This window comes from Peromyscus maniculatus, chromosome 4, assembly GCF_049852395.1.
Source record: "Peromyscus maniculatus bairdii isolate BWxNUB_F1_BW_parent chromosome 4, HU_Pman_BW_mat_3.1, whole genome shotgun sequence".
NCBI lineage: Eukaryota > Metazoa > Chordata > Mammalia > Rodentia > Cricetidae > Peromyscus > Peromyscus maniculatus.
In genome coordinates, this window is record NC_134855.1 from 104,169,459 (window position 1) to 104,184,862 (window position 15,404).

The window sequence follows — 15,404 nt, forward strand, 5'->3', positions numbered from 1 at the left end:
ACATCTTGGGAAAGAACGGGAATAAAAAGGACATACCTAAACATTATAGAGGTAATAGATAGCAAGCCAATAGACAACATCAAATTAAATGGGGAAAAACTTAAAGCAATTCCACTAAAATCAGGGACAAGACAAAGCTGTCTACTCTCTCCATATCTATTCAATATAGTACTTATTACTTGAAGTTTTAGATAGAGCAATAAGACAACTGAAGGAGATAAAGGGGATACAAATTGAAAGGAAGAAGTCAAAGTATTATTATTTGCAGATGATATGATAGTATACATAAGTGACCCCAAAAATTCTGCAAGGGAACTCCTAGGGCTGATAAATACCTTCAGTGAAGTGGCTAGATACAAAATTAACTCGAAGAAAATCATTAGCCCTCCTATATACAAACAATAAATGGGCTGAAAAAGAAACCAGGAAACAACACCCTTCACAATAGTCACAAATAATATAAAATATCTTGGGGTAACTCTAACAAAGCAAATGAAAGACCTGTATGGCAAGAAATTCAAGTCTTTGAAGAAAGAAACTAAAGAAGACATCAGAAGATGGAAAGATCTCCCATGTTCATGGATCAGCAGGATTAGCATAGTAAAAATGGCTATCTTACTGAAAGCAATCTTCAGATTCAATGATATCCCCATCAAAATTCCATCACAATTCCTTACAGACCTTGAAAACAATACTCAACTTCGTATGGGAAAACACAACACCCAGGATTGCTAAAACAATCCTGTACAATAAAAGAACTTCTGAAAGCATCACCATCTCTGATTTCATGCTGTACTACAGAGCAACAGTAATAAAAACCGGAATGGTATTAGCATTAAAAACAGAAAAGGTGGATCAATGGAATCAAATTGAACCCAGACATAAATCCACATACCTATGGACACTTGAGTTTTGATAAAGAAGTCAAAGTTATACAATGAAAAAAAGAAAGCATCTTCAAAAAATGATGTTGTTATAACTGAATGTCAGCATGTAGAAGAATGCAAATAGATCCATATCTATCACCATGTACAAAACTCAAATCCAAGTGGATCAAAAGCCTCAACATAAATCCAGATACACTGAACCTGATAAAAGAGACAGTGGGGAATAGTCTTGAACACGTTGGCACAAGAGACAACTTCCTAAACAGAACACCAATTGCACAGGCACTAAGATCAACAATTAACAAATGGAACCTCATGAAATTAAGAAGCTTCTGTAAGACAAAGGGCACTGTCAAAAGGATAAAACAGCAGCCTACAGAATGGGAAAAGATCTTCACTGACCCCACATCTGACAGAGGGCTAATATACAAAATATATTAAGATCTCAAGAAACTACATGTCAACAAACCAAATAAGCCAACCAAAATATGGGGCACATATCTAAACAGAGAATTCTCAACAGAGGAATCTCAAATGTCCAAGAAGCACTTGAAATGTTCAACATCCTTAGCCATCACAGAAATGCTACTCAAAACAACTCTGAGATTTCATCTTACACCTGTCAGAATGGCTAAGATAAAAGCAACTGATGACAGCTAATGCTGGAGAGGATGTGGAGCAAGGGGAACTCTCCTCTACTGTGGGTGGGAGTGCAAACTTGTATAGTCACTTTGGAAATCAATATGGTGGTTTCTCAGAAAACTGGGAATCAATCTACCTTAACACCCAGCAATACCACTCCTGGGCATATACCCAAAAGATGTTTCACCATACCACAAAGATACTTGCTCAGATATGTTCATAGCAGCTTTATTCATAATAGTCAGAAACTGGAAACAACCTAGATGTCCCTCAACTGAAGAATGGATAAAGGAAATGTGGTACATTTACACAATGGAGTATTATTCTGCTGTTAAAAACAATAACATTAGGAAATTTGCTTGCAAATGAATAGAACTAGAAAAGATCGTCCTGAGAGAGGTAACCCAGACCCAGAAAGACAAACATGGCATGTACTCACTCATAAATGAATATTAACCATAAACTAAGGGAGAACCATGCTACAATCCACAAACCCAGAGAAACTTAGTTACAAGGAGAGCTCAAAGGGTATGGAGTTATACATGAATATCACTGTGAAAGGGAAATAGAATGAATATTGCCTCTCAGAGGGGCATGGAAGAAGGGATAGGGATGGGAACAGGAGGAATCAGGATGGGGGAGGATGGAGGGAGAGAGTACTGGTAAAAACAACTGGAATATGGGGCAATTCTGAAAAGAATTAGAAACCTAGTACAACGGAAACTCCCAGGAATCTATGAGGGTGACCCCAGCTAAGACTCCTAGCAATGGGGAATATGGAACCCGAACCAGCCATCTCCTCTAACCAGGCAAGACTTCCAGTGGAGGGACTGGGACACCAACCCAGCCACAAACCCTTTGACCTACAATTTGTCCTGCCTGCAAGATGTGCTGGGTAAAGGTAGCACAGAAATTGTGGGAGTGACCAAATAATGACTGGCCCAGCTAAAGACCTTTACCCTGAGAGGGAGCTCACCCCCTGAGGGTCAGGACCCACATGCAGGATACCCCAAAGACCTAGGATAGAACCAAACATGACTAGGAAAATCAAAAGTCAATGAAAGATTCCTATTGATATTCTGCTATACTCATAGACTGGTGCCTATCCCGACTTTCATCAGAGAGGCTTTACCCAGCGACAGATGGAAACAGATGCAGAGACTCACAGCCAAACATTAGGCAGAGCTTGGGAAATCCTGTGAAAGAGGAAGAGGAAGGATTGTAGGACACAGTGGGGTCAAGGGCACCACAAGAAAACCCACAGAACCAACTAACCTGGGCTCACAGGGTCTCACAGACACTGAACTAACAGGCAGAGAGCCTGCACAGGACTGACCTGGCCCTCTGCGTGTATGTTACAGTTGTGTATCTTGGTCTTCTTGTGAGACTCCTAACAGTGACAGCAGGGGCTGTCTCTGACTGTTACCTGCTTTTGGAACCCTTTCCTCCTAATGATTGCCTCATCCAGCCTTAATGGGAGAGGAGATGCCTAGTCTCACTGTAACCTGCTATACCATGGCTGGCTGATACCCATGGGAGGCCCACCTGTATCTGAAGAGAAACAGTGGAGGAAGAGTGGATGGGGATCGGGATGGGGTGAGGTGGGGATGACTTTGGTTTGGATGTAAAAATGAAAAAGTAAATAAACAAAAAAAATTTAAAAGAAAACAACGCTCACTCCGTGTCTACTCATTCCTAAAAGTGGTTCAGTTTTCACAGACGATCCCGAAATTCAGCCAGGCACACTGGGACAGTTGCAGTGGTTGTTAAGATACAGTAACATGACCATAAACAGCTGAGAAACAGCTGTTGCCCTTAGCCTCTCAGGAGATTACTCAACACTCTGAGTTCTTCTAGAAGATCTCCTACACCTCCCTGCCATCAGGAAACTAAAGGACAGTGTAAGGTCTCCAGTATCTCCCTTTGGTTCTGACAGAACCATGCTCAGGTGAAAATCATGTTTAGTATGTCTCTCTATAAGGGTGACAACTATACAGAAACTCTGCAGACCAGAGAGTGTACTATGGAAGGTATTTTTGTTAGTTTTTAAAGAATAAGTTCATATTTTTTTTTAAAAAAAGCTTTTTTGCATTTCAAATTTTTTCTATGTGGAGAACTAGGGAAATGTGGAGGTACTTAAAGTTGCTGATTAAAAGGTTTTTTTTTTTTTTCAAAGAATTAATTCCCCCTCTTCAAATATTGTCACCCATTTCCAAATTACCTTGTTTGTCTCCTGTTAGGATCCAGATCTTAATATTGGCTAGCGATAGGCTTGTAACTGTTTCAATAACACCTTCTTGTAACTTATCTTCTACAGCAGTGGCACCTAATAGCTTTGTTGGAGAATAAAGAATAACATGTTAATACACGCAAAGAACACATGTAACATCCGTAGCTTTCAGTTGGAGTTTAAAGATAAAGGAAATGAAGACAGCTTATAAAATGTGGATATAGCAAGCACGCTATTGTGTATATAAATCAATCAGTTGGGTAGAAACCCAAAAGGAAGTATGTAAGTGAAGCTTACTTAATAACAGAGGCCTGGGGAGGTAGAAATTACATGAGGGAGATGGGATGATGCTTGCATCAGTAGGCAGAGGGTACTCCACCTCTACTGGTTTAAGAAGTCCCTTGCTCTTCCCCACTTTCAGTAGCAAAGGAGAGGTCCAACAAAGAGCCCTCAGACCCTAGTCAAAAAACTGAGGGGGCAAAAGGTAGTGTCATTCCATGAATTAAGAGGTCAGCAGGTGATCAAATAAAAAGTAAAGATGATTCAGTTTTCACCCCAAGGATGAGACCTGCTTCCTATGACTCCCAGCAACCAACCTCCTTGGTCACTGGGGTCCCTGAGAAGAGTGACTTCTAAGACAGACCACGCTCTGAGTAGTCCTCATGGTCTCCTGGGCCGGGAGTACTTCAGAGACAGTCCTGTTCTCCACATCAACCATCTCTGCACTAAAACGTGTGGATCACAAAACAGAGCGAGGAAACAAATATGTTGTATCAAAGATAAACCTGGGGTTGGTAAAGAGGGTGTTCACTATCCTTCCCTTTAGGAGGACTTCCCTTGCATGAGCTATTGCTAACAAAGCCAGTCCTCCAGAGTCACTGGGGCCACACAGAGTAAGCTCAAAGCCAGCCTATAAAGTGAGACTCAACAGTGAAAAATAACCATCTGCTATTGCAAGATGACTTAGCCAAAGGCTTGAGCATAGGCCAACACACTTCCAAATGTATACCATCAAATCTCTTTCAATGTCTTCATACAGCCCAGATATCCTTTCATCCCTGTCAGTGGTGGCAGCATTTGCATCTTCAAGCATCTCCTGCCACACTTCAAAGTACTTGTCATCAAGTTCTCTGTAAGCAATTGCCAAGGTGCGAAGGCCTTCACCTGCAAATTCCTGTAAGAGAGGATGTAATATTAGGAACAGGTAGACAACAATAAATACAGCAAAAGTCCCCCACAATGTGGGGAGGGTTTCCTTCTCATCCATTTTGTCCCAAGAGCACTGCATGGCCATTCTGACCTAACTCTATATCTCCTCAGACATGGAAGAATATAGTTGTGTTTTATGTTTATGTCTATGAGGTTTTCAGGGCACTAGCTTTCTCCCTCAAAGCTGCTGAAAAGGTGTGTTGAAGTGTTCTAACTGTGAAGAAAGGAATGGCGTGGAAGAGAGGTCTGTTGGAAGCAACTGCATCAGTGTCCAGCCTACTTTGCCTATAGGAAGCATTCCTGTCCATAAGTTACAGCTTTAACTCCCAGTGATGAGGAGAGGCCCTTGGAGGAGTCACAGTTCTCCAGGCAAAGAGAGGAAGCCCTTTTGTGGACCGTATCAGGCTCTCCCACCAAGCCTTTCCACACACAACCCTAGTAAAGCATCCTTGATGAAAATTCAATGATTCCTAACTTTTGTATCTACTTGAGAGTTTCCATAATAGAAACTAAAAGCAATCACTAATGAATAAGTAGATGCTAAACAGTTGAGAAAGAGAAGTCTGGTATGCTACCTATGGTTATGAGAATAACCTTTGGAGGAAAAGGAAGAGAAAGGAATGAAAGATACTACAAGTATAAGCTCTGAGGGATGTCTTTGGCCTTTCATTCTAGACTCTTCTGTGAAATAATTCTTTTCTTAACTACCTTAAAGTTTCATTTTTAAGAACAAAACTTCTTTGAAATCTTGAAGATACCATCATCAAGTCAGACCAGCTCAAATATTCATTATTTGTTAGAAATTATATTTTATGGAGTTAACTTTTAATAAGTAATCAAATATTGGGAAGTCATACTTTTCCTGTTAGTGTTAATTGTCAACCTGACACAGCCTACAGTCATCTAAGAGAAAGACTCAGCTGAGGAATTGTCTAGATCAGATTGGCCTTTTGATATGTCTATGGGGGGATTGTCTTGATTAACAGATGCAGGAAGGCCCAGTCCACTATGGGCAGGACCATCCCTAGGCAGGTAGTTCTGGGCTATGTAAGAAAGCTAGCAATCATGAGCCTGTGAGTTAGTGAGTGAGTGAGTGAGTGAGTGAGTGAGTGAGTGAGTGAGTGAGTGAGCCAGAGAGTGAGCCAGTAAGCAGTGTTCCTCCATGGTGTCTGGTTGAGGGTCTTGCCTTGAATTCCTGCCCTGTCACCCCCAGTGATGGACTATGACCCAGACATATAAGCGAATTAAACTAGAACACTTGGTAAACTGACAATCCCATATGATTCTTCTGGTACTTTATCCTTCTAACAGGGATGAGGGGTACGAGATGGATGGCTGCTATGTGTCTCACACAGCCACATTAGCTAGAAATATAAGTAGATTGAATTTGGGAGCAATGATGAAAACCTCCCACGTTACTTCTGCCTCCAGTGGTCATTTTATGGGCCTCCAAACTGTGAGCAAAGCATTTTAATAGCCATTTCTGCCCCTTTGGGCATTGCCAGTCATTAAACATGCTTCTCTATCGTTTTGATGTATAGTGCAGATAGAGTTTTGTGATCAGACATGTGGTAAATCATGATGCATCCTAATTAGAAAAAAGAAAAGCCAGTGCATGGTGCAAAGATGCATTTTAGCCCAGAAAGACCACAAGAAACATTAACTGAATTCATCACCCAGGCAGTTGGTAGTAGCTGAGACATTGCATTCACATTTACAAGCCCTATCTTCCAAGAACATCACCACATTCCCTTCTGATCAGAAAATCTAGTTACAGCCTTAAAACCGTCTTTTGTTTCTCAGTTCACACAGATGCGTCTTTGCCTTTAACCCGCAACCCCACTGGGCATTACCACTGCCTCCCACTCCGTTCTGCACAACAGTGAATCAACTCTAAGAGGACATTAGAAGAGGGGACAGATGCCTGAAGTCATCTAATTAGTCATACAACACACACTTAATCCAAAATGGTCATCTGAGCCAGGCCTTTTCCTATCGTTAAACTATCCAAAATTAATGATTAAATACATGAATAAACTTAAAAGCCTAGAATGCAGACGGAAAATGACAAACGTGAATGAAGGTAATGCCAGGTCCAATTGATCTGCCCTAAAAGCAATTAGACTGAAAAGGAAAACGAAAAGACCAAATTAAACTTTAATATGAAAGGAAAATGTCTAGAGCCTTGGTGTTTGAGCAATGACAAAAATCATATAGTTATTACTCCAATATTGTTTTAATTAAGAAAACTAAAATACCATGTCAATCTCTGGAAAATATTAAGAGGCAATCAAGAATGCTCTATTAAAAAGGGGAAAAACTATGTTTGTAACAATTATTACTAAACCATCACTTTAAACTTAAAGTCAGGCAGAATATTTACATTTTATTTGTTTTTAGAAGAATCGAGGGGATGTTTTATAATCAAAACAACATCTGACAAAGGAACATGAATCTTCAATAATTTTAATGGAAGAATAAAAACTAATAAAATGAAAATTTTGAACCATTTCCTGCAAAGTTTCACAGGGCTCAACCAGAACCTCAAACAAATAATTAGTATGACACGTGGACACCAGGTTTAAATCCACAGTGCCTCTATTATTTCCTGGACCCTTGCCCTTGAGAGGGGAACAAAGGTACAAAGATCACTTCTATGCCCCTGAGAAAGTCTCTGAAAACAATTACACTAGTCTTGGAATGTGTGGGTTGACACCCAGAGCACAAAAAGGACTCACAATCTGTAGCCAGAATGAAAGGAACTTTAAGAGAAAGTCGGTTATCTCCAGAGATTATTGTCCCCTCACCATCTAAACACAGCCACAAAGTGGTGGCCCTGCAGGACCCTGAGCTCACCCCACTGTGTGGCTCTCCCAGCTGTCCTGTGCTAGTCCACCTGTGGCAAAACGGAGTGGCAGCCGCTCCCCAGACACTCACTGGCACTGCCCTCTGTGGCATGGCTCCCCAGCTGCCTCCTATTTCAGAAGTCAGCTCGTTTGCTGATCTTCATTAACGAGTATCATAGTGGATAGTAAAAGGGTTCCTGTGCTGACCTCAACGTGGAGCACTTACATTGAGATGGTCAGATGTCAAGGACAGCAGGTCTTTGTTGGAAGGATGGAGTTTCTCAAACAAAATAGTATCTGCTCCTTTGGAATAAAGTTTTATCTGTCCTTCTGGGTTTCGAACTGAAAGAAAAAAAAAGAAGAGTTTGGAAAAGCAGGTTATATAATTGAAATCTGTGAAAACTAGACTCTCCCAGGGCTCCAGCTAGCCCATCTGGAAATGGACATAAGGTTTCAGCCAGGAACAAAGAAAGTATTCAAGGCCTCTGGCTAGACAATCACTACCTAAGTCAGTAGGCTTTATTCCTGTTCAATTAATTTAAAAATATTCCTTCTACTGGAAGTTTTTGATTTCCCAAACTTAGAAACAGTATTTTTATGCTTTTATACATGACCTACCAAGCTCCCTATTACAAAATGGCTGAAAGACTTAAATTAAGCCATGTGTATTAAAGAGAATTAAGAGCTTTGTTTGAAAGTTCTTGGTGTGGAATTCAAGATCCTCTGTTTAAATAAATATCACTATCATACCAACTCATTTCCACATGGAATTCTAGCCACTCAAGTTGTTACCATCTAGGGGTCTTGATAGAGTTCATTTTCTCTGCCATTTGAAGAATTAAAAGGCAGCAAAGATCACCGAAAGAGTCAACAGAATCTAGCAGTGAAGAAAGACTTTTATTAGAAGTAAGAATACACACACACACACACACACACACACACACACACACACACACACACACACACGGCAGCGGTGGGGGAGGGGACATTCAAATCAGAGGGATAATCCAGAGCCCAAAATTCAGTCTGTCCTCCAGGGCTGGAGGTTTTAAGTATCTTTGGGAGTTCTTCCTCCCCTACTTTAGGGCTGGCCAGTCTGGACAAAGACAGGGTGGCTAATAGGACCCCAACTTGGTGAACCTGTCCTAATCCTTCCTTTGTGGTCCAACAGAAAGGAAGCCTTATTGGTGAAAGCAGAAAGCCCACCAGGCCTTTGTTTTAAACTGCCAGACTTTTGTCTCAGGTCTGGAGGGTGAGGGGAAAGCTGCTGTCTGGAACTTAGTCATGGCCCTCTCCCTGCCTGTCTGGTCTGCCTGACTCCCTGCCTGTCTGGTCTGCCTGACTCCCTGTCTGGTCTGCCTGACTCCCTGCCTGTCTGCCTGCCTCCCTGCCTCCCTGTCTGCCTGACTCCCTGCCTCCCTGTCTGCCTGCCTCCCTGCCTGTCTGCCTGCCTCCCTGCCTCCCTGTCTGCCTGCCTCCCTGCCTGTCTGCCTGACTCCCTGCCTGTCTGCCTGCCTCCCTGCCTCCCTGTCTGCCTGCCTCCCTGCCTGTCTGGTCTGCCTGACTCCCTGCCTGTCTGCCTTACTCCCTGCCCATCTGGTCCTTGCTCTGCTGCTCTTTTCTGCCCTTTGTGGCATGGAAAAGCTCATTCATTTTAGTGGTTTGTTCTTGGGTCAATCATAGCTACAAATACACCTCACAGAACTGAAAAAACTAAAGCTTCTGCCCTTCTTCCACTGGAAGTCTGTTATTTGTAGGGCTGATTTCCCTTGTTCTCCAGATTCAAGAATTACAGCCCCACCTAGAGTTTCTGTTTTACCAAACTCCCCGCATGCTCTATCAAATCTCACTCTCAAGTCACATGAGAGTTAGCCCAACTTTGTGGGCTTGGTTTTACATTTTTAACACACACTAGGCACTTAATAATCTGAATGAATGAATGAATGAATGAATGAATGAATGAATGAATGAATGAATGAATGAGTGAATGAACGAATGAATGAACAAATGAATCATGAGGTCATATATTTCTTCCTAGGAGATCCAACAATGTGAGACAACTTCACTTCATAGTCAGGGCACACACCTTCATTGGCTTTACCAATTAAATCATAGAGATCATTTCATGCTTTCCACTTAAAGTATTCTCTAAAAATAGAATGCCTCAGAACAGGAGAACAAAAATATACTTTACTATTCATTTAATGGGAACGAGGAGACAATAGGAAATGGGCTGGAAAGGGGTGGGTGTCCGTGCGCACTCTTTTCTCCTGATGTAGGAAATTCAAGCCAAGGTATAAGAGAAATTGCACCAGGTCACGCAGCTAGGAAAGCTGGCCAAGGGTCTTAAAACAGAAAGCCATGATAAGACCCAGGGCTGAGAGATTCCCAGAGTGCTGTGCATCTGCTCAAGCTAGGAGGAATCTGGAATGGAATGTGCTGATCACGGCTATTTAAGCATTTGCTCTTCTTCAGTAGTTACAGTCTTTTGATAACAGTTTGACGATCTGGGGGGTGGGGTGGAGATAGGGTCTCACTGTATAGCCCAGGCTGCCCTTATACTTCCTGTGTGCTGGAATCATGGGAAGCACCATACCTGGCTATTAGACTCATCATCTTTTAAAAGTTTACAGTTGAGAATTCTTCAACTCACATCAGATTTTGAGAGCCAATGTAATTTATTCTTTAGTGGTGATCTGCCACCTGCCTCACTTCAATGGGTTTTTGTTGTTGTTGTTGTTAATGTTGTTTGCTTGCTTGCTTGTTCTTAACTCTAGACCTTAATGTACTGAACAGATGCAATGGGTTCCTCCTTAACGGCATAATGAGATTCATATGTTTGTTAATAAAGTCTATAATCCTTGAAAAAATACTATAGAAAACAACTTTTATTTAAATAGCACTAACTTCAATAGGGGCTCTCTTGTCTTTAATACCAGCATGATGGTATTGAAACTATACATTAATAAGTTGATGAATGCCAGACCCAAAAACAAACAAACAGTAAGGCAGAAAATGAAGGAGGAATCAGAAGGGGAAGAAAGGGAAGAAATGGTAATGGGACACTGAGGGAGAGGTCATAGCAGCAGTGTCTGAGCCCTCACAAGGGTATTGTCCCCATAGAACAAGCCACGTGACAATCAGGAGGCTGGCATTGCTTCCTGCCTAGAATCAAACAGACGTTTCTGCTCTAGCAGAGTCCCCTTGAATTCCTCCCTGATTGAAAACCAAGCAGCCAGAATGAAGTCTGCCAGCCCTGCTCTGCGCTGAGCATTGCCCTTCCCCATATGGGGTCCATTAAGGCAGACATCTGATGTCTGCGGTTAGGCTGAGAATTCCCCACAGCCTGTAATGGTGACCAATGCTGAGCAAAAGCCAAACTTCTCCCCATATAACAATCTTAGGTTTTTGTCAACACCCTCCAAGCTAAATGAAATCCATGCTGAGCCAACTGAGGACCATTGACATCTCCCCTGGGTTGTAAATAGAGGATAGCGCTTGCTGGCACAATGCTAAGCCAAAACCTAGAACAACCTGTGTGCTTCTTAGTGGGTGGAAACTGCCTGTGGCCTATTATCATAAAAAAAAATTAAAATGAGCAGCCTCAGAACAATCTCTCTCATACTATGTTCCAGTAAAGACTCCAAATCCTACCATTATGGATATATACATTTTCCATAGTAGGAATTCATTTAATACAATGACCAAGATGTTTGTAAGTTATAAAGTATCAGATAGAGTTTCCTTCAGTGAATATTTGTAGATACTGTGTGCCAGTTTGGTGCTTGGCCTTGGGCAGTATGAAGATAAGGCTACCTGACCTCAGATAGTACCCAGCCTATATGCTGTTGCTATGACCATGAGTCCCAGGAGATGGAATCTCACTGCTGTATCAAACAAAGCATTCTGGGGAATACCATAAGAAATAGTTACTTGAAGGAGCTTGAACTGTTTAGGAAGCCCCCAGACAGTGGGCCCGGGTCCTGTCCTTGGTGCATGAGCTGGCTTTTTGGAACCTTGGGCCTATGCTGGGACACTTTGCTCAGCCTTGGTGCAGGGAGGAAGGGACTGGACCTGCCTCAACTGAATCTACCAGGCTGGGCTAACTCTCCAGGGGAAACCTTGCTTTGGAGGAAGTGGGAATGGGGGGGGGTTGGGGAGGGAAAGCTGGGGGTGGGAGGAGGGAAGACAGGGGAATTCATGGCAGATATGTAAAATTAAATTAATTATAAAATAAAATATGTATTTAAAAAATACAAAAAAAAAAGAAATAGTTACTTGGAAAATAAGAAAAACAAATGACATTTAAATTGGACATTATCAGATGAGAAGGAGTTTTCAGCAAAAAGGAATTAGGGAAAAGAGTTGTTCTATATATACATTAAATATATGTGTATAAGTATGTATGTATGTATATATGTATACATATACATACACACACACACAGTATAAAAGTATACAATGTATCCCAGGAAGAGTGAGGTCTGATGACACTTGAGCACAAAGTTTAGACAGTAGAGAAAAGGAGGCTGGTGTCACATTGCATGTGACCTTGCAAGTCACACTAGGAGCATTGCCCTGTGAATACAGGGAAGCCAACCCTGTTCAAGTGACATAATCAGTCTATGGTTTAGAAAGAGTAGCAGATTGCCAACAGAGAGTATTATTTTAGGGGGGACAATTTTGAAGACACTGCAATAAAGTAAGCAGTAACAAGACCCCTAAATGAGGCAATGTTACTGGCAACTAAGAGGAAAGGACAATGGAATTTTATGGGGAAAATGTGGTTTAGTAGACACTAGGTTTGCAAATAATTCCAGGATGCATTTGGAAAGGAAGGATTTAGGAATATGTTGACAGGATTCTAGAGAAACTCTGAATTTAGAGAGAAACAAAAAGAGATACAGGTTTGAGAAACATCTCAAATATTCCCATGAAAAATAATGACTAGCAATGAGGAAATGCTGGTCCAGGGCCATGTTTCTCCATCTGCAGTCCCCTGGGGTATACCATCAGCATCACCTAGGAACTAGTCAGAAACGCAAACCTAGGGACTCTGCCTCCAGTGAACTAAGTCACACACCAGTGGCCAAAGCCAAGTGTATAACTTTTCAATTTACTCTAATGGGAGCAAAAGGCTGGGAACCACTATCCTAGTACTTAAAAGATATGCAAGTGTCAAAAGCAAGTGAACTACCAGGAAGTCCAGAGGCCAGTTTCATTTGAGGAGTAGCCTTTTCAAGCTTTTTTTATGGAGTAGCTTTTTCAGTGCAGGGGTTGAACCCAGAGCCTTGTGTGTCCTAGATAAGCACTTTACCACTGAGCTATGTCCCATAGCCAAACTTTAGAAAAGACAACCCCAGATTTAATTAATTTCCCTGCATCTGACTGGCTGTATAACACACTGTGTGCTATGTGATACTCTCAGACAAATGACTTAAATTTTTTTTAGTTTAGCTTCTTGTGTCCTGCATGAGGATGATATATTGTTGCAATAACCAATTGCTATAATTAACGAGGCAATTTCACGTAGCATATCTGGTAATTAAAAGAGGTTTATTTCAGAGGTAACTTACAACCAATAATGGGTCGATTACAGGATCCAGGAGAGATGAGGTACAGTCTAGCATAGTTCTCTGGGGAACTCTGACTTGGTCTGCAAATTCAGCCTCCAGGACCATGAGGAATTAAGAAAGCGAACACATATGCATCTCTGGTCTTAAGGGGTCTCTCTTGGCCACACCCCAGGGGCAGGTCATAGGCAAGTGTGGCAGTTACTTGCTGCCACACTAGGGGCAGTGTTTTGAGGTCAAAGCTGGAACAGCTACCCACTACAATAACCTTCACCAGAGAAGCTTCTATCTTTGATAAATGATGATAGCATAGAGACTAAAGACCCGTAAGTGGTCAACGCACAGAGAATGAGAGACTTTGGGATGTTCAGCCCTAAATGAGACATCTATATCACACCCCTCGTCCCAAAGCTCAGGGGTCATTACAGAAGAGGGAGCAGAAGGAGTCTGGCTCAAAGACAGTGGATGACGACAAAGAAACAATATCTTCCAAACACAACCGGGCAGCAGCATATGAACCCATAGCGGTTGTGTCAGCATGCAGGAGACCTGTGCAAGCTCAAGGCAGACAAAATCCCAGCATGGAGTGGGGAGAGGGTGGACATGAAGTCCCCTAGCCAAGGAACTATTTGAAATTGATAGCTCCTGGGAGGGGGAGAGTCAGTTTTCTTTAAGAGTGTAGACCCTGGAAAGTTGACCACACTCCAGTGGAAGGCCACACATCCAAGAATATATGGGGAGCACAAATTGAACTTGATAGGTTAAAGAGAAGGGGAAAAAAAGGGTGGAGTTGGGTGGGTAAGGAAGGAAGAGGTTGATTTGGGAGGAGAAGGGAGAGGGAGTAGAGATGATCAAAACACGTTATATGACATTCTCAAAGAACTAAGAAAAAAGGATAATTTTTAAAGATTAAAAAAATACTTGCTTGGGCATGTAAGAGGGATGAGAAAAGGAGTATGTAACTAGTCTGAGGACACTGAAGTGGTGCTGAGGGTTAGTGCTGAGTTATAAAAAGCTTGGATGTGACATGGTACTAAATATAGTAGTAAAGCATCATCTCCAGCAGTGGAATAAACAGAAATAGTGAATGATGCGAGAACAGTTGATGATGCTGAGCAGAAATGATGAGTGGATATGAGAATGATCCATGATACCCACAACAACCAGCACAAGCTACACAATTCAGACATTCTCCTGAACCGGAGTTGAGCAGCTCTCCAGCCAGGCTTCTGGATGTTTCTCCACTATGTTACCAGCTTTGTGGACTCAGTCAGGAAAGTTGCTCAACTTTTCTGTATATCAATTTGATTATCTATGAAATGGACATAAAAATAAATAGCATGTGCTTTATTCAGGTTTTTGTGGTAAAGCAGTTACTTCAGGTAGAGAATTCAGATTAATGTTGGGCAAGGAATAAGCTCTTGTTGAATTTTATTCATATATTATTACACTTTTGAGGTTAAGTGGAGGATCATGAAAGTTTATAAAGTTATAAAAATGTAGCACATAGCCAAGAGTTAAATTATCCTCGAAAAGCACCAACACAATTACAGAAGCATCAAAAGATCGATGATAATCTCAGCTAACAAACATACCTATAACAGACATCCTTTTCCTGATATTGCTGAAATCCAAAAAGGCAAGTAACTGATAAGTAACAGGTGTTCCCAATTCTTCTACTGTTATTGTCTCTGGGGTCCGAGACTTGAAAATGAACCCAAAATTTCTAGCAGCAGTAACTAGAGCTCCTTCATCGGGTGATTGAACTTGGTAAACCAGTTGTCCTAGAATGAAAAGAGACATTCAATGCTGAGGATAGTAACTCGTGTTCATAATTCCAATGCTAACCCCAATGTATTCTTTACTACCCAGCTCTGGCATCAACTCTAGACACTTTCCTATCCTTAGGTAATGACCACTCACCAACCATAAGAAGCCCTGGGATACCCCCAAGTCTCCACGCACACCACCATGAAGCCCTTCCCCTCCTGTAGCAAAGTGTCCAACTGCGAGTCTG

At 41.8% G+C, this 15,404-nt stretch overlaps 1 protein-coding gene across 5 annotated transcripts in view; it reads right to left on the reverse strand.

Moving 5' to 3' along the window:
* Window positions 1-15,404, reverse strand: part of Atp8b4 (ATPase phospholipid transporting 8B4 (putative)) — a 197,408-nt gene that overhangs the window by 51,411 nt on the left and 130,593 nt on the right. For all 5 annotated transcript variants that reach the window (XM_076570564.1, XM_042276156.2, XM_076570562.1 and 2 more), the window contains exons 16-19: window positions 14,983-15,171; window positions 8,041-8,156; window positions 4,769-4,933; window positions 3,751-3,862 (exon numbers count right to left, since the gene is read on the reverse strand). In XM_076570564.1, coding sequence (XP_076426679.1) covers window positions 3,751-3,862; window positions 4,769-4,933; window positions 8,041-8,156; window positions 14,983-15,171 — 582 coding nt within the window. The remainder of the gene's footprint in view (window positions 1-3,750; window positions 3,863-4,768; window positions 4,934-8,040; window positions 8,157-14,982; window positions 15,172-15,404) is intronic.